At 38.1% G+C, this 24,949-nt stretch overlaps 1 protein-coding gene across 1 annotated transcript in view; it reads right to left on the bottom strand.

The window, feature by feature from the left end:
* Nucleotides 1-24,949, bottom strand: part of HERC6 (HECT and RLD domain containing E3 ubiquitin protein ligase family member 6) — a 133,717-nt gene that overhangs the window by 5,550 nt on the left and 103,218 nt on the right. The window contains exons 18-22 of the mRNA XM_054687906.1: nucleotides 8,877-8,990; nucleotides 8,469-8,573; nucleotides 5,013-5,171; nucleotides 2,606-2,749; nucleotides 1,033-1,199 (exon numbers count right to left, since the gene is read on the bottom strand). Of these exons, the coding sequence (XP_054543881.1) occupies nucleotides 1,033-1,199; nucleotides 2,606-2,749; nucleotides 5,013-5,171; nucleotides 8,469-8,573; nucleotides 8,877-8,990 (689 nt within the window). The remainder of the gene's footprint in view (nucleotides 1-1,032; nucleotides 1,200-2,605; nucleotides 2,750-5,012; nucleotides 5,172-8,468; nucleotides 8,574-8,876; nucleotides 8,991-24,949) is intronic.

Genomic DNA, 24,949 nt, shown 5'->3' with positions numbered 1-24,949 from the left:
AATTAACCTTAACAGTTTGACTCTTTGGCCCAAGCCACCTCACAGACAGACTGTGTCTCTGTGGCAATTACAAAAAGGCCCTTTCTTCTAGACCAGTGATTCTCAACCAGGGCTGATTTGCCCCCACAAGAGACATTTGACAAAGTCTGGAAACATCTGTGTTACATTTAGGGAAATGGTCGTCACGGACATCTAGTGGGTATCAACCCCATATGCAGCTAAACATGCCCTACGTGTCCCTCCATGCCTACAACAGCCTTTCACAACAAAGAATTACCCAGCTCAAAATGTCACTATTGCAAATATTGAGAACCCCTGCTCCAGACTGTCACGGCAAGCAGTATAAATAGAGCTAGTTGATTCTTCCACTAACACAACATGAGAAGAGAGTCCTTTTTTCGCAGTCTACTGCCAACACCATGTTTTAGTTTTTTAAACCATGTTTTACAAAAAATAATTTTTAACAGTTTTTGATCTGAAAACAGAAAAATGGTCTCTCCTTTTCATTTTGTACTTCTTCCATTACTAGTGAAGTTGAGCATGTCTTTATCTTATAATTACCTATATAAATGTACTTATATGGATATATATATGGATTTATATATCAGAGTTATCAATCTTACCATACCTGTTGCCAATATTCTCCTTACAGGATATAGCTTGCCTTTGACCTTGAAACAACTGTTTTTTATTTGTTAAAGAATAATGTTGATGAAATACTAAAACATTTAAAATAAATGTAGCATGAATGATTCTCAATAAGAATATTATTAACTAGCCAAGGCAACTGTTTCTACCAGGATAAAATCAAGAGATCAGACCAGAGCTGTGTATTGCTTTATAATTAGAGGAATATTTGGCTTTTTCCTATTTTTGAAGGTTTACTTGATTATGCCATGCTAAAATTCAAATTCATATAAAGGGCATACATTTATTGAATTTGAAGACTGTGAGTGTGTGCATGTATGTGTGTGTGTGGGGGGCATGATTTATATCTAAATGACCTAGATATTATAAGGACTAACTACTTACTTCCCCAAAAGAGGACTGAGTTCTTTTAAGTCTTCCAATGATGGATTGAGACCCAAAAGTTTCTTAAACAGAGCCAGTGGGAAAGGGATATTGGCAACATTTAAATGGAGTAGGGAAAGTCCACACAGCTTTCCAAAGAGGTAATATCTCTCCTTCTCAAATGTAGCCTGGAAAAGGAAAACAAATCCTTTAATGTATTATAAATAATCAATAATCTGAAGGGATAATTAGATTGTGAAAATGATTTTGGTTCCTGATTCTAAAAGTCACAAATTAGAAACAAAATGGACCTCAGAAAAATAATAATTTAAGGTTCTTACGCAGGCAAGAATACAATTTAAACTTAATCCATACTTTAAAATACAAATGGACAATTCAGGCTATTAAATGAATTTACTTTTTGTTACTGCATCTGGAATATAAGAAAACATGTTCAGGTAGTCTTATAAAACAAGTTTTCACTATTGAATTTTACAGTCACCTAATATCACCTTAGGTTCATTTACCTAATAAAATCCCCCATCAAGGGGGCACTTGGAAATCTTTTTCGGAACAAGCACCCCATGAAGAGACGTGATCTGGTAATGAAACTACCTTGTGCCTTGGTAGCAAAGATAACAGATGTTCTATACTGGCCAGCCCAGCCCAATAGCAGAAATCCTATAAAAATATTAACTCTTGGGCCTCCCCGGTGGCGCAGCGGTTGAGCGCTGGGCAGCGAAGCGAAGCTGCCCGCGGCCTCTGGGGTGCCGGTTTGATCCCCGGCTGCTCCCCGGCCGCCGGAGGAGGGTCCCACATGGCGCGCAGACCTCTCCCGCCACCCGCTGCTCCCCTCAGCAGTGTACTTCGGTCCTTCTGCCTGTTCTGCTCCCCGCTCTGGCTCTGCTGAATTCTCTCACCCTCCCGTGCTTCTGACTGTACCCAGTGCATGTATAAACAAAAAACAAAACAAACAAACAAACAAACAAATAAATAAAAAAAAACATGCCTCTATTAAAAAAAAAAAAAAGAAAAAAAATATTAACTCTTTTAGGAAGGCAAGACTGTACTTTGGGAGCAATCCCTCTGCCTCCTACTTGACTCAAGTAATCCAATCTTATGTACCACAGATCTTCCACTTGGTCTAGTTAATTAGCTGATATACTCCAAGCAGCCAATCCTGGTACTCAGTGACAGGAGAAGGGGTACAAGTAAGGGAAGAATAACATTAAAAAGGGATATGAGGAAAGTTTGGGGGATGATCTAAATGTTCATTTTCTTGATTGTGGTGATTGTTTCATGGATATATATTTATATCAAAACTTAGCAAAATGAACACTTTAAATCTGTGCAGTTGTATATTAAAGTTTTTTAAAAATTAAATGTGCATGTGAATCACCTTGGGATCTTATAAGATTCATGTTCAGAACTAGGGAGTCTTAGATTCTGCTTATCTAACTGTTCCAGGTGATGCTGGACGATATTTTGAGTAGCTGTCATCTACTGTTACATTATTATGTATAGTTTTCATATTGCAGTATCTGGTATTTTTTTCTGTTTTGAAAAGCCCCAAGAAAATTAATTGAAAACTTACATTAACAGGAAACCACATGTAGGAACTTTCTTTGGGATATATGAACATTCCGTATTCGACCTTGGTCATCTCTTCAAATATACAGTGGAAGAACTCGGATATTACTCCTTCACCCCGAGAAGTAATTTCTTCAACAAATTGAATCTGAAGAAAGAGAACATACTCCCAGGTCTATATTTCAAATATATGCCTGATCTTCACGGAAAAGTTTTAAACCTCCTATAGTCACCAGGATTCCCAGAATCCCACCTCCTTCACCTCACTGCCATTTGCACTCCCTCACTTTGCTACTGAGCAGTGGATATCATGAACCTATTTATTGTCAGATTACTGTATAGTGAGTACTTGGGTCCTTCACACTGCTACTTCACCTGATGAAGGGGGACTCTGGGAAGACACTGTATTCACCAATTATGTTGACCAGCATCCAGAACCAAGTTTCTGGTGCTTCAAAGTCTGTGGAGGCCACTAAATTTCCTGATTCTTCTTTCCTGTTATCTGTCTTCATCTCATCTTTCCTACTTTGCCACTTTGGCTCAGTCTCAACTACTTGGTTTCTCCTGCCTCTACCCTCATTAGGATTTCTGATAAACAACCTTACAGTCAGCCTGGACATGGCACTTTGCAGGAATTCTTAGAAATGTGGAAAATCAGTAGGAACTTCCTTTCTAAAGCCCACCTTTGGACTTTGTGGCCAGTCCTGGCTTTTATCCTACGTCTCTAATGATTTATTTCCTACTTCCTTTTCTGGCTAATTTCTTTTTAACCTTTTTAATATAAACATTAGTAATCTTCACTAAGAGTTTCCTTTCTGCTGACTTTACAGACTGTCATCTCCAAGGGCCTTCTTTAGATTCCAACTGAATATTCCAATAACAAATTAAGACTACTTCTGATTTTATTTCTGCACATTTACACTAACATATGCAGTGTGCAGGACCCATTCATAATGGGCCTTGATGATCATATCATGCTCAGGCTCTTTTGTTTGGTTCTATTTTATAGTTTACCTTCTCACCTCTGTCACTTCCTGTAGGTAGAATTATTTTCCGTTGATCTCCTCAAAATCATGATTTAAAGGAAAATACACACAGGGGGAAAAAGTACAAATTCTGGTTTTATTACAACATAATTTCTTCATTTCTCATTGGAATTCCATGCTGGAAAATACCCTCTTTATCTAAGTTTTACCCTCCAGGTTCTTGTTTCTTCTCTGAGAACCTAATTCTTCCTCTTGGGGTTGATCCGGAAAATCCACTCCTTCTGGACAGACTCCAGTTCTTACCTACAGTCAGCTAAACTTACTCTTTCACCTCAATAGGACAAATGGTCTGAGGTACCACACACAATAAAAGTCCTGCAGGAGTCCACAAAGGATGAAGTGAAAATGGTCAGAATTGGAACCAATATAGTAGAAAGTATATGACTAAAACTAGAGCCAAAATATAGAAAAGTATCTGTTTCCCTTGCAGCTTGTGATTGCATTAATAGCCTCAATTCTTTTCCTTCTTCATCCATGTCTTTTGTCTGTGAATTTACATTTCGTTCCACAAAGGAGGCTTACATGGATATGGCCCATACTTGCTATGACTAAAGTGATGATTGTTGTGTGACTGGGTTTACTACCTTGTATCTGTGGCTCTGCTTAGAGAAGTCCATGGTAGCTAGCCCAAAAGAAGTTGAAAACATAGGAAGTGGGGCCAAATTGCCACACTCAGGCCTAGCCTACCTCAGCTGAACCCTAGTTAACTTCCAAACATGTGAACAAGTACAGGCAAAATCTGCAAAGCCTTATATGAATTCAGTATAGGTCAGGTGACCTTCAGCTGAATAGCAGATTTCTAAAATAAGTTAATATTATTTAAACTGATAAACTTCAGGGGCCTCCCTTGGTATCCTGGGGGTTAATTTTCAGTGCTAACACTGCCAAGACCTGAATTCAATCCCCGGCCAGGGGACTAACCCACATATAGCACAGAAGATCTCTCCTGTCTCGCTGTGCTCCCCTTAGCAGTGTATTGCAGTAGGTTCACCTGTTCTGCTCCTCACTCATTTCTGGTAAATCCTCTCACCCTTCACACCTCTGGCCTAAACCCCGATTCTTCTATGCATAAATAAACTTTTTTTAAAAAAAAAGGAATTGTTAAAAAAAAGATTGAGATTTATTTAAAAAATAAATTATTAAACTTTGGGATTTTGTAGCAATTTTGTAGGCATAAGTAATTAATAAGTTACTTCATAATCTTAGTGTTCTATTAAATATCCCATAGTTTTCTCTGAAGTTAAGCAAGGAATGAAAACTACAGGCTGATGACTATAGTTGCAAATGCAAGTTCTTTCATTACGCCTTATTTAAGTATTTCCCTCCCACTTTAGTAAAAATTTCCAACGAGACTTTTTACTGTACCACTAATTGTTTGCGGAGGTCAGCATCTTCAGCTTGGCTCAACTGGCGCAGAGCATCTTCAACTAGGTGACTACGTCTGACTTTAAGAATATACTGGGGTGGTGGAGGGATCAAGATTCCTTGTTGTATGAAATCAATACATGTTTTCCTATCTGATGCCTAGGAAAAGAAATATTTTAGGAATTTTCATAGGAATACTCTGAAGTATTTAATATTTCAATAAACATTTTATACAGAATACCCTTATGCATACCACTGCTATATATACTCATATTGTCATTTTTAAGGGAAAGGGCATCATATCACCACTATGAAAGAGGACATGTTCCTAGAATCAGAGAAATTATGGCACCAAATTAGTTCCCATGGATTATAGTTAAGTAATGAAAAGTCACCTCTCATCACTTATAAAAACACGATAATTAAAGGCAACAGTGATATTCAACATGTTAAGACATTCATCTACCATCTGTTATGAGAAGCAGAGTGTTGGTGCTATAATCCTCAAGAACAGAATGACAGCCTAGCAGCTCAGAGGTAATGTAAATGTAAGTAAAGACTTTCTCGAAAGAGCTACTCTACTTTAAGTGATCCTTTACCAAATCTGCCTGGGAACTCCCTAAGAATATTGGTGACCTCATTTTGAATTCCCTTAGATTAGAAATGTAGTGTTGACTTGCTTTGATTTTCAACTTAAACCAATGCATCCCTCTTGGGATTTGTCCAACAATGGTGACAAGATGGCTAGAGAGTAACTATCTCAGCCTTTGTTTACAGACTGGCTGTGGGTACACATAGCAGCCTTCTACAAACATCCATGAGAAATGCACATGTAGCTCTGAGCTGGGGCTAGCCCTACCTCACGTCTCTCCTACCAAGAAATTTATATATGGATTCTTCTGATTATCCTTAAGACGGTTGTTGTAAAGAAGCTCTGGGTTTGCTGGAAAACAGAAAAAGTCCTTTAATGGTCCTTTATGGTCATGAGTCATCACTTCCTGAACATCCCTTGCTACTGTGCAGCAAGTTCCCTGGCCCTGCGTGATAGGAAGTGGCAGCAGTGCACTCTACTGACTATAACAGGGAGAAGTGTATGTGGCTGATGCAGGCTCAACTTTTTCTCCCCTAACAAAGAGTTGGACTGGAAACCTGCATTCTATTGTTATTCCCAGCCTGGATTGCTTGTCCCTTTCTACATTTATGCATTTGCCTTGGTGACCCAATTTGGAACTTACAGTTCTGACTGCCCATCATCTTTTTAGAGGATGAGATTCTGGAGTCTGCTTCTAACGTGACCCATGCCAACTACACCTAAGGGTTTTCTGATCATCAAACCTTCCCTAATCCTTCATGATATGCAACCTGTATGGGTCCACTCTCCACTCAGCCCTCACTGACAGAGCAGACAGATTAGAACATTGCTGAAAAGGAAACACTGTGGAAGAAAGGACTTGTTTAAAGGAAACTTAAGGGGAAGCTAGGTTTGAGAAGGAAAGACCATCTACTTTCTCCCATTGCCATGGATTTTAGGAAAGCTTTTTTAAAAAAAGATGACTAAGAAAGAAGAGATGGCCTAGTCAAATCTTAGAAACATGCTGATGACAGGCATTAATATGAGTAACTTGTGGCTGAGTCCTTATCTCTGGAATGCTATGGACCTTGTCTCTCTGAATAACTTAAAATACAAATAAACCTGGATTTTATGCATTTACAAAACATGATTCATTGGGAAATATCATTTAAACTATGTAATTAATAGACTATAAAGAGTAAATATGTTGTAACTGAAGATCAGGTTCCTGGTGTGCATGTGATATCCCAAATGTCTCCCTGTTCACCTAAGATGACCTGTATCCTTTCAACTAATAATGGAAGAAAGTAACGGATATTATTTCGGATTCTTGGAAGTCTTTAAAGTTTAAATCATAGACATGAACATTTCATGAGGAATGACTTAGAAAATAAGCCTTAGCAATAAAAAAACCAAAAACAAAAAACATTGTTTGGAAAACCTATAGCACAATGCCTGGGAATGGAGGGTGCAGTAGACCGTTCATTATGTATATTATTAACTGAGAACTAAGGCTGATGTTGATAGGAAAGACAAAATATTGTTTCAATTGCCCATGTATCATTTAATAAGGTTAAAAACTAAGTCACTAAGCCCCCATTCCCTCCCCAGTAGGCAAGTTTGGGAGGCTTGAATAGAAAAGGGAATTGATAAGGTTGCTATGGGAACTGAGCCTTAAGACCAATCCCCCACACAAGAAAAATCAGCTCAGCTCCAGAAATGCAGAAGCAGGGCCAGGACACCTTCTGTGTCAAAGGCAGGGCCTGAGACCAGACATCCCAGCAGATCACTGGTGCAAACCAGTGCCCCAAGTAAGAAAGCCTGAGAAAACAAAGTTTAAAAGAGACCCTCAAATCCTTCCCGCACGGACATCTCCCGTCTCACCCATTGTTCCCTTGTAGGTTATTTTAATAAATCCATCTTTCCGGTTCTCCACTTGTCTCTGGTGGAGTCTTTCACCCCCACACCTCTAACAGTACCCTGGTATTAGACCACCATATAAATGATACGTGGAATAATGCAACTGCCAGAAAAGAAGCAGAAGATTTACAGTGAGTGGAAAACAAACATTGGCTCATAGGGCAGTGAGGTCATAAAATCCAAGCATGTGAAAAAACAATTGACCTAAACTGAATTCCAAACCAATAGGCAACTGTAATTACTTGACCATGTAGGGACCTATTTTGTTACCAACCAATACACTGCAGCCAAGTCCACATTCCTTTGCCCTTAACCTGTCCCTTAGTCTTTGTTCTCAACCCTGTTCCCCCAAAATCATTATAACCCACTCTTTCTTAAAAGGGGAGACAGATGTGAGCTTTGATGTCTGCCTCCTTCCCACTTCATAAATAAACTTTTTCTCTCAAATACTGGTAATCAGGGTCTTGATACACTTTGGGCAGCAAGCCTTTTGTTTGGTTACAGTCACAAATGATCCTAATTTGATGAGGAATAATTATTCTTTATAGCATTTAGTTAATCACTTTGGAAGGAATCATAATGATTAGAAATATTGTGATTTTTGCAAACTTTACCCAAAATAATGGATAGAATTATTAGATAGAAGCTTCATGAGGGACATTAAAATGGAATAATCATGTGGTCACCACCTAAACTTACTGGTGGATCTCAGTATGCATGAGAGCCATCTACCAGAAATATGCATTGAACTATGGAGGAGTGAAGTTGGGCCTGCAATTTGCTTTCAAATATTTAAGCAATATTTGCTTAATAATAACCACAAAAACAGCAAAAGTGATAGATGAAGAAAGTGTGGCAAAATGTTGATGACTGATGAAACTTTGTATTTGGGGTTCATTATACCATTCTTTCTATTTTGTGTATGTTTGAAACTTTACATAATAAAAAAAAATATGGCTACCTACCGGCCACCAAAATGTCAAATCAGCTTGTATTAATTTAATTTTGGATAGCAAATTAAAGACAAATGGAAAATCACAGAAAATAACTTCAGTAAAGTTTTCAGGTTCCTGAAAATCAAACAGAAATAAGTTTTGGTAAAAGAAAAACTTTATTCCGTTACTTTATTACCTTAAACTATTCCTTCTATACTTTTCGGAATTTGTAAGACTTCAGATTATAAATTGCTAATAAAGTGCATTTGTTTTTGTAAGTAAGGGATGTTTGTTTTCAATGACCATTTAATTCAGCAACCTCAGTATTGTAATGAAGAAATTTTCAAATCTTGATTTATCAAAGTGATAACTACAGAGCTACTAATAAGTCTCCATTTAAGGCATGAAAATTTTCAGAAGTATAGATGTTATTCTTACCATGTTATCTCTAATGAACAGTCTTCTTCGATCAGCAACAAAGTCGAAACAATTAGAGAGTTCATTTATGTGGAAAGTATTTTCTGATAGTGGACACTTAGCTTTGTTGTTTACCTTTGAGAGAACAGAACTTGTAAATTTCATTTCATATCAATAAATGAATACATATATGTATATGTATGACTATTTTACAATCAGAATAGAGCTCTAATATCCAATGCATTTGTTAATGATAAAGTTCTGTAACACTTCCATTTTTATCTACAATTTCTCCATTTTTCATAAATATTATTTTTTAAAAAAATTCATTTATTTATGCATAATAGAACTTGGTGTAGGCCAGAGGTGTGGGGGGGAGCATATTTACCAGTGACAGAATGGGGAGCAAAACAGGCAGATCTACCGAAATACACTGTTGAGGGGAGCAGCAGGCAAGACAGGAGAAGTCTGCTGTGCCATATGGGTTAGTTCCCTGGCTGGGGATTGAACTAATGTTGCACTGGCTGGTGATAGCTTGATAGCACTGTGTCTTTAACACCTGCACCTCCAGGGAGGCCCCTTTTCATAAATATTTTTTTTTTTAAAGATTTATTTATTTATTTATACATACAAGCATTGGGTACAGTCAGAAGCGCGGGAGGGTGAGAGAATTCAGCACAGCCAGAGCGGGGAGCAGAGCAGGCAGAAGGACCAAAGTACACTGCTGAGGGGAGCAGCAGGCGGCAGGAGAGGTCTGCGCGCCATGTGGGACCCTCCTCCGGTGGCCGGGGAGCAGCCGGGGATCGAACCGGCGCTGCAGAGGCTGCGGGCAGCTTTACAACCCAGCGCTCAACTGCTGCGCCACCGGGGAGGCCCTTCATAAATATTATTAAGGATATAAGATATTGGCAATGGAACTAGTAAACCAATTCTTAAGCCAAGGTTTATGGAAAAAGTACCTTGATCTTAAAAATAGAAGCACTATACAAATACAAAGTACTTTTTAAATAAATCTAGCATTTTCTCCATTAATTAATTAATGTAAATTTAGCACACACTATTTGTCAGGATTGGGACAAAATATAGGCAAAATTTGTTTTGGCTTAGACAAACTTACGGGTATAGTAGTTAGCAAGCTCTTTCTCAAATCCAGAGTCAATATTTTCAGCTTATCACATACAGTCTCTGGTACAACTATTAAACCCTGCCATTTTTGTAGCATAAAACAGTTATTAAAAAGTTCACAAACAAGTGTGTATTTGTTCCAATACATCTTCATTTACAAAAACGAGAATGCCTGTGGGTATAGATTGCTGACCTTAACCCAAGGTCTAGTAGATAAAAACAAGTTGTTAGGCATATAGGGTACAGTTTCTGATTGTAGTATTTGAGTAGCTCACGAAGGTTTCCCAGAGGAAGCACAAGTAGAAAATCAATGATCTGAAAAAGCCACCATCACATCAAATTAATCCAAATGACTAAAGGCAGAAAGTAAGAAATTCAAGCACATAAGTTAATAAAAATGTAGATGAACAAGAGAGTATAACTGATAAAAAGATTGGTTATTTAAAGAAAAACCCAACTCAAAAAAGATGATCCAGAAATTAAAAAGGCCAATAACCAATGTCGTAAGTAAAAAAATTAGACAAAACTACAGATTGTGATGTGTACTCTGTGTTAATTAAAGAAATCCATTGCAAAATACCATCTTAAGTCCTCATGAAGTCTTTTACTTTTTAAGTCTTCAAGTATTTCATGCCAAACATTTTCCTTTTATAAACTATTGTTTTGTTTTTAATGTTTGTTTTTTTTCCATTTATACACTACTTTAAATTTTTTTCTTCATGATCTTTTTTGTCTTCTTAAGACTCCAACTGGCCATTCACAACAACATCAAAACCTATAAGCTAATTAGGCATAAATTTAACAAAAGAGATGAAAGCTCCTTACACTGATAACTATAGAATTTGATGAAAAAAGTTGAAGATAAATAAATGGAAAGATATATATTTCGTAGATTAAAAGGATTAATATTGTTAAAATGTTCATACTATCTGAAGCCATCTATAAAACTCAACGTAGTCCTCAAAAATCCAATAGTTTTTTTTTTTTTTTCACAGAAACAGAAAAAAACAATTTTAATATTTGTATGGAAATCCAAAAGATCCCAAAGTAAAAAACAATACTGACAGAGGAACACAGCTGGAAGTATATCCCACTTTCTAATGTAAAACACACTACAAAGCTATCAAAAGTATGTACTAGCATAAACATAGACTCATAAACAAATGGCAGAGAATGGAACTCTATGAAATATACCCTTGTATGCTTGACAACATTTGATATGGAAACTAAGCTCACTCAATGAGAAAAAATAATATCTTCAATAAATTTAGCTTGCGCAACTGGATAATACACGCAGGAGAATGAAATACACCCCTACTTTATGCCACTCAAAAAAATTAACTCAAGTGTATTAAAAACTTAAAGCTAAAAACAAAACTAAAAGAAAACATAGGGGTAAAGCTCCTGAATGCTGGTCTGGATAATTTTTGGGGCATAACTGCAAAAATACAAAAAAGTGAAAAATAAATAAATGGGACTATAGGGCCTCCCCGGTGGCACAGCGGTTGAGCGCTGGGTTGCAAAGCTGCCTGCGGACTCTGCGGCGCCGGTTCAATCCCTGGCTGCTCCCCGGCCACCGGAGGAGGGTCCCACATGGCGCGCAGACCTCTCCTGCCGCCCGCCCGCTGCTCCCCTCAGCAGTGTACTTTGGTCCTTCTGCCTGCTCTGCTCCCCGCTCTGGCTCTGGTGAATTCTCTCACCCTCCCGCGCTTCTGACTGTACCCAGTGCATGTATAAACAAAAAACAAACAAACAAACAAACAAATAAATAAATAAAACATGCCGCTATAAAAAAAAATAAAAAAAATACTTTAAAATGGGACTATATTAAAAAAAAAAGCTATTGTATCACAAAAGAAACAACAAAATAAAAAGGCAACCTATGGAATGGGATAAAATAAATCATATACATAGTAAAGGGTTTATATGCAAAATATGTGAAGAACTCATACTACTGAGCAAAAATCAATAAACAATTTGGTTAGAAAAATGGCCTGAGGATCTGAATAGATTTTTTTCCAAAGAAAATAAATACAGAGATACTCGATTCAACATGGTGACGGGAAATGCTGTGAGTAAGTCCTCCCATTAAAAAAAAAAAGTTAATAGGGAGGGAAAACGGAAGGTCGCTGGGAGAACAGGCGACTCTGGCAAACTTCCCAAAAAGGAAAGTTGCCATAAAAGCAGACAAGAAGAGAGAAAAGCTCAGAACCCTGCTACCCTCACACACCCACAAAGTGGGCACTCTCCAACCAACAGAAAAGAAGAAGAAAAAAAAAACCAACAAGAACAAGCTACAGATCAAGTGGGACAGTGAGTAGAAAGGAACTATTTCAGGCACTGCACCCCGTGAACAGGAACTGTGGAGAACTGTGCAGGAATTACCACAGAGGTGAGCGAAAGGCTGCAGGCGCCATTAGAGGAAAACAAGGACTCCCTGGAGAGACCAACAAATAGCCAAGGCCAGCTGGTAAGCTTGTGCGGAAAAGCGGTGCATGCTCAAAAAGCATATGCCGATCGCGGCTGCCCAGGTCCCTGCACCAGTGACCTAGGTTTGTGGGGAGACGCACAGGAGCTGTCAATGAGGTGAATGTCCCTCACTGAGTAATCAGAAACCAGGAGCCCAGGCATGGGAGTGGGGTGCAAAAGGCACCATTTCTGCGTACACTGAACTGGGCTACAGCCCATATCCTGTATCTGAGGGCTTAGGAACTGAGACCCGGGGCACAAAATTCGGGGCATGGGATCCCCACGATGGCGGGGCACAGGGCCGACACAGCACTTCCACACCGTTGAGGCGCTGCATGCTATTCCCACTCTCTTCACCAGTCACCCACAGGGAAAAAAACAGTTCTGGAAGGACACTAGGAAAGATCTCTGGCACCACCTAGTGACCAGAACAAATCACCAGCATCTTGATAGTTGGAAACCAGGGATCCCAAAAACACCCTCAGGCTCTGAGAAAGTGTGGGCCACGCAAACGGGGGTAAGAAGGGAAATAAGGCGTGGAGCAAGACCCCATTCTGGAACTGAGAGCCAGGCACAGGATCAAAGGCGTGGGACGCACCATAGAAGCGGGCACTGCACAGGGTGAGAGCTAGTGTTTTGGATCTGATAGCCCTGGGACTGAGATCTAGAGTGCAGAATTCAGGGCATGGGATCTGTATAGCTGTGGGCATAGCACCAGGGTGAACATGGGGCAGACAAAGCACCCAGCTTGAATAAGAGTCCCTGTGTGTTGAGGTTCTCCCCTCCACCCCTTCTCCATTTCTCAGAGAACCACTGGGAAAAAGCACAGGTCAGCAAGTACATGTCTCTGGCGCCACCTAGTGACCAGAACAAAATCACCAACTAGTTAATTCCCTGCTGGAACTGAGTAAATACAGAGGGAGGGAAATGTAAGGGACAATGCCCAGCAACACATCAACACCCTGGTGGAGTTTTGGCCTACCAGTGCTGGTCTCAGTTTGGTAAACAGTTTCCAACACCCCTAAAGCTTTAGAGCACTCCAAAGAGATGCCCACCACCACCAGTGGCACAATGTCCCAAAGCATAGAACTAATTAGAAAGCAAACAACAGGGAGAAGAAAAAATATAAACAAGCAAGCTGACAGGAGAAGGACACACCACAAAAAGAAATACAGTCACCAGAGCTCAACAATGACATGGAAGAACTTCTCGGCCTATCAGATAGAGAATTAATGATCATCATGATTAAATAGCCAAAAGAAAACAAAAAGGAAAAAAATGATTTGAGACAAATAATCACTGAACCGAAGAATGAAATTGAGACCTTAAGGAAGGAAAGAAAAGAAACGCAGAAGATTAAAAGATTATTAGAGGAGATAAAGAACTCTGGGAAAAGCAATGAAAACAGAATTGATGAAATGGAAGAACAGATCAGTACTATCGAAGATACAGAAATAAAAAGAGCCAAAAGAGAAAAGGAGAGAGAAGTGCAAATGAAAAAGTATGAGGATACGCTTAGACAATTATGAGACTCCATGAAGAGAGGAAATGTAAGAGTTATAGGCATTCCAGAAGGTGAGGAGAGAGACAAAGGAACTGAGAAATTATTCAAGGAGATAATTGAAGAAACCTTCCCAAGCATGAAAAAGGAGATGAATATAGACATACAAGAAGTGAGAAGAACTCCCAATTACCACAATGAAAAGAAAACTACAGCAAGACATCTAATAGTAAAGCTTGCAAGAGTCCAGGACAAGGAAAAAATAATGAACCTGGCAAGGGGGAAGAAACAGACAATTTATAAGGGAAAACCAATCAGGTTAACTTCAGACTTCTCTGAAGAAACATTATGGGCAAGAGGAGAATGGAGTAACATATTCAGCAAACTTCAACACAGCAAATGCCAACCAAGAATACTTTACCCAGCAAAGATCTCCTTCCTCTATGAAGAAAAAATATGGACTGTCTCAGACAAGCAGAAACTCCAGAAATTCATTACAACTAAACCCCCACTCCAAAAAATTCTACAAGAAGTCCTAAAGCCAAAATCAACAGAGGAATAAACAAAAAGAACAGAATAAAACAAGGAATAAAATACAAAAAAGACAGACAAAATGGCAAATACAGATGCCAACATATCAATATTAACTCTAAATGTAAATGGGTTAAACTCATCAATAAAAAAACACAGAGTAGCAGGCTGCATTAAAAAACAAAATCCAGGGCTTCCCCGGTGGCGCAGCGGTTGAGCGCGGGGTTGTGAAGCTGCCTGCAGCCTCTGCAGTGCCGGTTCGATCCCCGGCTGCTCCCTGGCCACCGGAGGAGGGTCCCACATGGCGCGCAGACCTCTCCTGCCGCCCGCTGCTCCCCTCAGCAGTGTACTTCGGTCCTTCTGCCTGTTCTGCATCCTGCTCTGACTCTGGTGAATTCTCTCACCCTCCCGCGCTGCGCTTCTGACTGTACCCAGTGTTTGTATGAATAAATAAATAAATCTTTAAAAAAAAAAAAAAACAAAAAACAAAATCCAACCTTCTGCTGTCTCCAGGAAACACATTTAACTACAAAAGATAAACAGAGACTGAAAGTAAAAGGTTGGAAAAAAATCCTAGAAGCAAATGGACCAAAAAAGAAGGCAGGAATAGCCATACTTATATCAGATGAAATAGACTTCAAATAAAAAAAGGTAAAAAAAGACATAGACAGACACTATATTATGATCAAGGGGCAATACATCAGGAAGATATAACACTCATCAACATATACTCACCAAATAAAGGGGCACCAAAATATATTAGACAATTATTATCAGCTCTGAAAACAGACATTAAAGACATTAAAGAAAATGCATATATAGTGGGAGACTTCAACACCCCACTCTCACCAATGGACAGATCAACGAGAAAAAATTAAGACACTAGACCCCTAAATAAAGACATAGAAGTCATGAACTTAACAGACATCTATAGAACACTACACCCAAAAAACCCCGAGCACACATTTTTCTCAAGTGCACAAGGATCATTCTCTAGAATCGATCACATACTGGCCCACAAGACAAACATCAACAGATACATGAAGATCAAAATCATTCCAACTATCTTCTCCAATCATAAAGGGATCAAACTAGAAATTAATCATGAAAAGAAAACAAGGAACCTACCCACTTCATGGAGATTAAAATCCACACTACTGGAAGACCGCTGCACTAATGAGATCAAAGAAGAAATTAAAAAATACTTTGAGTTGAACGACAAGGAGGATACTACTTTCCAGAATATATGGGATACAGCAAAAGCAGTAATAAGAGGAAAATAAATAGCAATACAGGCTCACATCAAGAAACAAGAAAGAACTCAAAGAAACAACCTAATCTCACATCTCAAAGAGCTAGAAAAAGAACAACAAAAAAAACCTAAAGCCAGTAGAAGAAAGGAAATAAAAATCAAAGCAGAAATAAACAAAATAGAAATTAAAAAAAAATCCAAAAGATCAATGAAACCAAAAGTTGGTTCTTTGAAAAAATAAACAAAATAGACAAACCTCTAGCCAGGCTCACAAAGAAAAAACGGGAGAAAACACATATAACTAGGATTATAAATGAAAGAGGAGAAATCACAACAGACTCAGTAGAAACCCAAAGAATAATCAGAGATTACTATGAACACTTATATGCAAACAAATTCAACAACCTAGAAGAGATGGACAAATTCCTAGAATAATATAATCATCCAAAGCTGGACAAAGAAGAAATAGAACAACTAAACAGACCAATTACAAGCAGCGAAATTGAGGCAGTAATCAAAGCACTCCCCATAAACAAAAGCCCAGGCCCAGACGGCTTCACAAATGAATTCTACCAAACGTTCAGCATGAATTAGTGCCTATCCTACACAAACTCTTTCAAAAAATTGTAAAAGAAGGAATACTAACAAATACGTTCTATGAAGCCAACATTACACTAATACCAAAACCAAATAAAGACAGCACAAAAAAAGAAAATTACAGGCCAATCCCTAATGAACACTGTTGCAAAAATCCTCAACAAAATCCTTGCCAACAGAATCCAACAATGCATCAAAGGGATAGTACACCACGATCAAGTGGGATTCATCCCAGGGGCACAAGGATGGTTCAACATACAAAAATCGGTAAGTGTAATCCAACACATCAACAAAAAGAAAAATAAAAAACATATGATCATATCCATAGATGCTTAGAAAGCATTTGACAAAGTCCAACATCCATTTATGATGAAGGCCCTGGACATTCTCTGGATAAAGGAACATATCTTAACATGATAAAAGCCATATATGACAAACCCACTGCCCATATTATTCTCAGTGGCAAAAAGCTGAAAGCCTTTCCTTTAAGATCAGGAACAAGACATGGATGTCCTCTCTCACCACTGCTCTTCAATATAATACTGGAGGTCCCAGCCAGGGCAATAAGACAAGAGAAAGACATACAAGGAATTCAAATAGGGAAAGAAGTAAAACTATCACTATTTGCAGATGATAATATACATAGAGAACCCTAAAAACTTCACAGAAAAACTACTCAAAATAATCAACCAGTTCAGTAAAGTAGCAGGATAGAAAAATCGGTAGCCTTCTTGTACATACAAAAATCATAGCCTTCTTGTACACAAACAGTCAGTCTGAAGAAGAAATCAAGAAAACCATCCCTTTTATAATTGAAACAAAAAAAATCAAATACTTGGGAATAAACCTAACAAAAGAGGTGAAAGACCTATACAAAGATAATTATAAAACACTGTTAAAAGAAATTGAAGAAGGGCCTCCCCGGTGGTGCAGTGGTTGAGGGCTGGGCTGCGAAGCTGCCCGCAGCCTTTGCAGCCCCAGTTTGATCCCCAGGTGCCCAGTGAGGGTCCCACATAGCATGCAGACCTCTCCTGCTGCCCGCTGCTCCCCTCAGCAGTGTACTTCGTCAGTCTGCCTGTTCTGCTCTCTGCTCTGGCTCTGGTGAATTCTCTCACCCTCCCGCGCTTCTGACTATACCAGTGCTTGTATAAATCAATAAATAAATCTAAAAAAAAAAGTATTTAAAAAAAAAACAAGAAGACACAAAGAAATGGAAAGACATCCCCTGCTCATGGACTGGAAGAATTAACATTATTAAAATGGCCACATCCTCACAAAAGCAATATACAGATTCAATGCTATTCCAATAAAAATCTCAATGACATTCTTCAAAGAAATAGAACAAATACTGATGAGATTTATATGGAACCACAAAAAACCACGAATAGCCAAAGCCCCGCTGATGAAAACAAAGGAGAAAGGAGGTATCACACTTCAAAACTTCAAGCTATACTACAAAGCCATAATAATTAAAACAGTTTGGTATTGGAACAAAAACAGACACACGGACAAATGGAACCAAATAGAGAGCCCAGAAATAAAGCCACACTTATATGGACAACTAATTTTTGACAAAGGAGCAAAGAATATACAATGGAACATGGACAATTTGTTCAATAAATGGTGCTGGGAAAACTGGACCTTCACATGCAAAAAAATGAAACTAGACCACTACCTCTCACCATACACAAAAATCAACTCAAAATGGATAAAAGAACTGGACAAAAGGCCTGAAACCATAAAATACATAGAAGAAAATATAGGTAAAACACTACAAGACATACATCTCAGAAACATCTTTAAAGACTCATCACCCAAAGCCGTGATAGTGAAGGCAAAGATAAACACCAGGGATTACATCAAACTGAAAAGCTTCTGTACAGCAAAAGAGACATTAATCAAAACAGAGAGACACCCCACTGATTGGGAAAAAATCTTTGCACTCCATTCAACTGATAAGGGACTGATCACAAAGATATAAAAAGAACTCACATGACTCAACAACAACAAAATAAACAATCCAGTCAAGAAATGGGCAGAAGAACTTGAAAGACATTTCTCCAAAGAGGAAATGCAAATGGCCAACAGGCATATGAAAAAATGTTCAACATCCCTTAATATCAGGGAAATGCTAATCAAAACCACACTGAGATACCAGCTTACACCAGTAAGAATGGCACATGTCAAAAAAACAAGCAACAACAAATGTTGGCGAGGATGTGGTGAAAAAAGAACTCTCTTACATTGCTGGTGGGACTGCAAATTGGTCCAACCACTATGGAAAGCTGTCTGGAGGTTCCTCAGTCTACTAAAAAGGGAGCTACCATATGACCTGGCAATTCCACTCCTAGGGATCTAACCCACAGGATACAAAAACATTGATTCAAAAGAGCACCTGTACCCCTATGTTTATTGCAGCACTCTTTACAGTAGGTAAAACCTGGAAACAACCCAAATGTCCAAAATTAGATGACTGGATCCAGAAGATGTGGCATATATACACAATGGAATATTTTTCAGCAATCTAAAAAGATAAACTCATTGCATTCACAGCAATGTGGATGGAGCTAGAAGAAATTATGCTCAGTGAAATAAGCCAGCAGGAAAAAGAAAAATAGTGGATCATTTCACTTATAACAGGAATATAGGGGAACCAATAAGACATCAGTGCAAAAAAAAACAATAACAGTACAAAACACAATAAAGCAAAAACTGACAATTATAAATCAGAGACACACTGCAGGAGAGGAGGAGGGAGAGGGATCAGAGGGAGGAGCACAGGGGACTGAGGTGATGGTGCACAGATGCATTGGGGAAGGAAATTCTATGGGGACTCAACCAGAGGGGGTGGGGGGAAGCAAATATTGTTCAAAAATGATCAATGATGTAAAAAGAAAATAGCATTAAAAATAAATTTTAAAAAAAACCAAAAATACAAACAAAAAAGAAAAAAACAGATACTCAAGAGGTACATGAAAAGATAGTCTACATCACTAGTCATGAGAGAACTGCAAATCAAAACTAAAATATGATATCACCTCATACCTGTTAAAATGATTATCATCAGAAAGATGACATAATGATTGTTGGGGAGGATGTGAAGAAAATGGAACCCTGAACACTGTTGGTGGGAATGTAAATTGGTCCAGCCACTATGAACAACAGCACAGTGGTTTCTCAAAAATTAAAAATAGAGCTACCATGTGATGTAGCAATTTCACTTTTGGGTTTACATCCAAAGGAAATGAAATCACTACCTCAAAGTTATATATGCAGGTCCAAGTTCACTGAAACATTATTTACATTAGCCAGGACAGAAAAACACCTAAGGGTCCATGGGCAGGTGAATGTATAATGAAGATATATGTATGTATACACACTCACAGTGGGATATTATTCAGCCACAAGACAGAAGAAAATTCTGTCATTTGCCAGAACATGAATTGAACTTAAGGACTCTACACTAAGTGAAATGAGTAGACAGAGAAAGACAGATGCCATATGATATCACTTTAAATGTGGAATTTTAAGAAGCCCAATTTCTAGAAACAGAGTAGAGTGATGGCTGCCAGGGTATGGGAGTGGTAAAATAGGAAGATGTTGGTCAAAGGGTACAAACTTCTAGTTATGAGATGAATAAGTTATGGAGTGTGGTGGTGATTTATAGTTAAGAACATCATTCTACATACCTGAAAATCAGAGAAAGTAAGTATTAAAAGTATTCTCATCACAATAAAGCAATGGTATTTATGTGAGGTGATATAGATGTTAGCTAAGAAAAGCTCTGGTGGTAATCATTTTATAATCAGTATCAAATCAAATACTGTACACCTTAAACTATACAATGTCATATATTAATTATATCTCAATAAAGCTGATATTTAGAAATATCAGTAACATTAGCACTTCTGAGAAATACTGCTTTGTACAAAATACATTTTTCCTATTGAGATTGATATTTAACAGTAAAATTTACTTTGATTGCCATTTAGCAATTTATATTTGTAAATGCATCTTAATTTAATTATTTTTAATTGAACAATACCAATTTAATACTACTGTTTTATTTAAAATGGTCCAGCTCCTTACTATCCCCCAAGAATCATTTAGAATATTAGTAGACTAACCTTAGGCTACTTCAAGATTATGTTGTGTATTCTAATAAAAATTCTGAATCATTCTGATAATTATTTGTACATCAATATAATATACAACATGTAAAATGTTCCTCCAGAGTGTATCTTTTCAGTGAAACAAGCACAATTTTGAATTAATAAAGGCTGACAAATTCTGTTGCAGAAAACATGGCTCCAATTGGCTGAGATCTAAGGGATTCTGATTTAGTGAAATGGTATGTACATTCCTTTAGATGAACCTTACCTTATACACCTCTTTCATCACTCCCAGAAGAGCTTTAGCATTGGGGTAACCCTGCTGGGTTTCAGTTCTGTCTTGCAGTTGAGCAACGATGGCAGTTTTAAGCATCTGAACCAATTTCTTGAGACAAGATTCTTGCAAAGATGCCCAACACTGCCCTGAGGGTAAACATCAACCATAAGTATGCACCTGCCCATAACTCTCTGTTCCTGCTGATTCTTTAATATAAGAAATTGATATTTCATTTCAGAGGCAATAACCCATAAAATATTTTCCTAAGGATATCATCCTATATGTTTATTTCTCACACGTGTGGAAAAAAAACTTCCCCAGTTAAGTATCATTGAAATAAAAAGCTCAAAAATGAATTCTTCATTTCTATGTTTGATTGCTTCATTAATTTCATGATTTTCAAACTGAAAATTCAGTATGGTACATACAAATTCTGAAATGTGCACACACACAGACACAACATGTCAACGAGGACATTTTCAGTTTGTAAAACAATAAAATAATACTATCCACCTTTCCAGACTGTATGAACACCTAATATATACAGATGGATTTTTAAAATTAGCTCACTAACAGTATTTTGCTACTACTGAGGTTACAAGTTGGAATTTGGTAACTTTAAATGATAATCCTTGAGGGCCTCCCCGGTGGCGCAGCGGTTGAGCGCTGGGTTGCGAAGCTGCCCGCAGCCTCTGAGGCTCCGGTTCAATCCCCGGCTGCTCCCCGGCCACCGGAGGAGGGTCCCACATGGCGCGCAGACCTCTCCTGCCGCCCGCTGCTCCCCTAAGCAGTGTGCTTTGGTCCTTCTGCCTGCTCTGCTCCCTGCTCTGGCTCTGGTGAATTCTCTCATCCTCCGCGCTTCTGACTGTACCCAGTGCATGTATAAACAAAAAACAAACAAACAAACAAACAAATAAATAAATGAAACATGCTTCTATAAAAAAAATAAAATAAAAAATAAAATAAATGATAATCCTTGAAAATAAAGCTATCAAATATTAAAATACATAATGCAAACTAGTGTAATTAAAATAGTATGACATAGATGCATGAAAGAAAGATTAATTTAAAAGAAATTCCACAAATGAACCCAAATACATAAGATTTTAGTATATATTAAAGATGGCACTGCATATTACTAGGGAATGATATAGATGATCATATAATAAATATATGGGCACAAAAGCTTCACCACATAAACTCCATATGCAGCAATGATTTGAACATAAAAATGAAATAGTGAACATATTCTAATAACAACATGGGAAAAAAATTTTAAATTTCAAAGTGAGGTAAACTTTTCCATGTATGACTTAAATTCACAAACCATGAAAGAAAATGTTAATATAGTAGATGCATAAAATAGTTATGCATGAAAAAAAAATCACAAAGTAAAAAAAAGTTAATACCTGGAGAAAAAAATGGCTACTTATATTAATGATAAAGGATTAATTGCTTAGTAGCGCAAATGCTCCTACATGAAAAAGAAAGATATTAGCAACAATTGGAAAAATGGATAGATATGACCTGATAGTTCCTGGAATGTGTTCCACAAATGGAACTGAGGTATAGGAGTATCCGAACAATCTCATTCACCATGAGGAAATTCAAATTAAGAGTTATTTTTTACCAGAAGACCACAGTTTAAAAACACTGTAGTAGGTTGCCCAAGTCTAATGGCACAATTTACTTTGAACTGTAAATTGAGTGGTGACCACTTAAAGTTGGACAGCATATGGTCAAAATGTCTAACATTTTAAAATAACATAAACAGAAAGTTTTAAATTCTAGATTTATCTTGTCTAGATCTTCTCTAGTTCTCAACCTGCTTCCAAAGCTACATTCCAGACTGAGAATTACACGTGCTTTGTAAGGCAATGGGAATAACTGTTAAAGTGTTGGTTACTCTTTTCAATAATTCACATACCACATACTCAAATATTTGTGTGTTTTGGAATCTATCCAGAGTTTGCTATAACTTCGCCTTTAGATTGTAACTCGATTGAGAACACAGATAATGAGACATAAAAGTAATCAAACTTACTTAGGACTAGCAAAGATTGGCTACTCATTTCACAAATAGCCTCTGCAAATGGAACCACCAGGCTCTTCCAGTTACTACAATCATGCATCACAGGACATTCTGGGAGCAGAAGGAAAACTGATAATGCTTCTTGGTGAGGAGAACGACATGGAAGATCTGTCAGCAGAGTTTCCTGGAGACATGTAGTTATCTGTGGTTGAAATAGGACCAGGGAAAGACCCAGGAAATGTTAGATTCAGAACTCAGTGACAAACAAGCTATGGGGTTAGGGGTTCATTCCAGCACATTCCATTTGGAATAATCTTTTAGTTTCCCTGAAACTTACTCAAACTGCATGACTCCTGTTTCCCATCCTCTCTGCATTGGGCTGCATGAAGGGAATAAAAGAATCACATGTGCGCAGACATACTGAATGAATTGTGGATGTTGCTTAACTAGAAATTGACAGATCAGGGATCTATACGCAGAACTCTCTGACCTAAAATCCACCATGGCAGAGAAAATGCCACCTGTCCCCCTCACCAATCCAGGTTTCTTTTTCTCCTGAGACTTAGGAAGACTTCCTGGCCTCCCAGGCTATGGGGTGGGGCCATATGACTGTGGGCAAAGGAATGTGACAAAGCTGATGCATGACACTTCCAGGCATGGCCCATAAAGTGTCCATGACCTGTCATGTTCTCTTTTATCCTCATCTGCCAACCAAACACACACATGAAATCCGCTGGAGGATCTCATGACCCCATGGCTGAGAACTCCAGAAAGGAGCCATAGCCACCCCCCAAGGAAGGGTTGCAGAGGTGGGAAGGGAACTGAACATGCCACCCCAAATGCTACTCTGACATGAGGCTTACTTTGCTTTCCCACAGTTTGCTAACCTTAGAAGCTCAAAGTTCCTTTCCTTTGTCTTGGCACTTCTCCACAAAATTACTCTTTGCCAAGTCCATATTCTCTAAGTTACTCATGACTGAGTGCAAGTGTATGAAGGTGCACATGTTAATCCTCAGTTTTTTTTCTCCCATTAAATTGTCTCTTCTCAATCTTATTTGCAGGGCACAGTCAATGAGACTAATAGGTAAAGGAAAAATATTTTTTTCTTTCTCCAGAGGTGCCTCCTATCTCCACCCCTCATTAGACTATGGTATGGGAAAGAAATCTATTTCTGCAAGATCTGGAAGTAGTTATAACAGCTGGCATTATTTATTCTGTCTGAAATATCTGAGATACTCCTCACTGTAGTGTCTGCATCCACATAAGAGTAAGATGATATATGCAACAGCCAAATTGGAAAATGGTTGCTATTTTGTTCATGTTTTCATAATTTGTTTCTTCATCTCTCCAGAAGAACATGATTTCTGTGGAAAGCTAGTAGATACATTAGAGGGCAATAGTATCACAAAGTCAAATATATTTGAGAAAAAGAGGATCAAAAAACTGGATTTCTTTTGGTGGATGACATCATAGAATCTTTCATTACTAATGTACATCATGACTCTGTGTTGCCAAAGTTGTTTCACTAAGAGCCTTTTCCTATGGATCATTCTATGAAACTAAAGTTCCTTGAAATGTGCACTGCCATATCAGCTAAATAAAATTATTTTGAAAATACACCTGAAAGCATTTATACCATCTTTAAAATACAAGTGTAATATCTACTGTATATTAAGGAACACTCTTCCTTTTTCCTTTCCAAATATAGGAACTCACTCAGGCCCACCAAAATGATATGAAGATGACTTCAAACTGAAGACATTTTAGATACAGATGATGGAGAAAGAAACCTCAGAGCTTCATCTGACTAGATACAGAACCCCCAAGAAGGAAACAGCCATAATTCCTTTTGCAGGCAGGTGAGCCTCACTGCCAGGAAGACTTGGATGAGAAATTGCATAAATGAACATTATCACAAGGTGTAACTCTTCCATCTCCCTAACAGCTTATCTGTCTTCCCTACAAGTCCCGATTGTTTTCCCAAAGAAGCTCTTTCTCCTCTTTCCTTTTTCCCTATTGTTATAAAAAAAATGCAACAACCGAAAAACACTTATCCCTGACTTTTCAAAGCACCTTTTCATCTGATTGCTCCCATAAGCACTTAAATTGTAACAGTGTGGTCCCCAAAAAAAGGGCAGTGCCAGGGAGGGTGGAGCTAAGCAGGGAGGAGTAGAAGATGGAGACTGAAGAAGGAGGAA

The sequence above is a fragment of the Talpa occidentalis genome, unplaced genomic scaffold (genome assembly GCF_014898055.3).
Source record: "Talpa occidentalis isolate TD23 unplaced genomic scaffold, MPIMG_talOcc4v2.1 talOcc4.6, whole genome shotgun sequence".
Taxonomy (NCBI): domain Eukaryota; kingdom Metazoa; phylum Chordata; class Mammalia; order Eulipotyphla; family Talpidae; genus Talpa; species Talpa occidentalis.
Note: the sequence above shows the minus strand (reverse complement) of the source record. Positions and strands in the feature narration are given on the sequence as shown.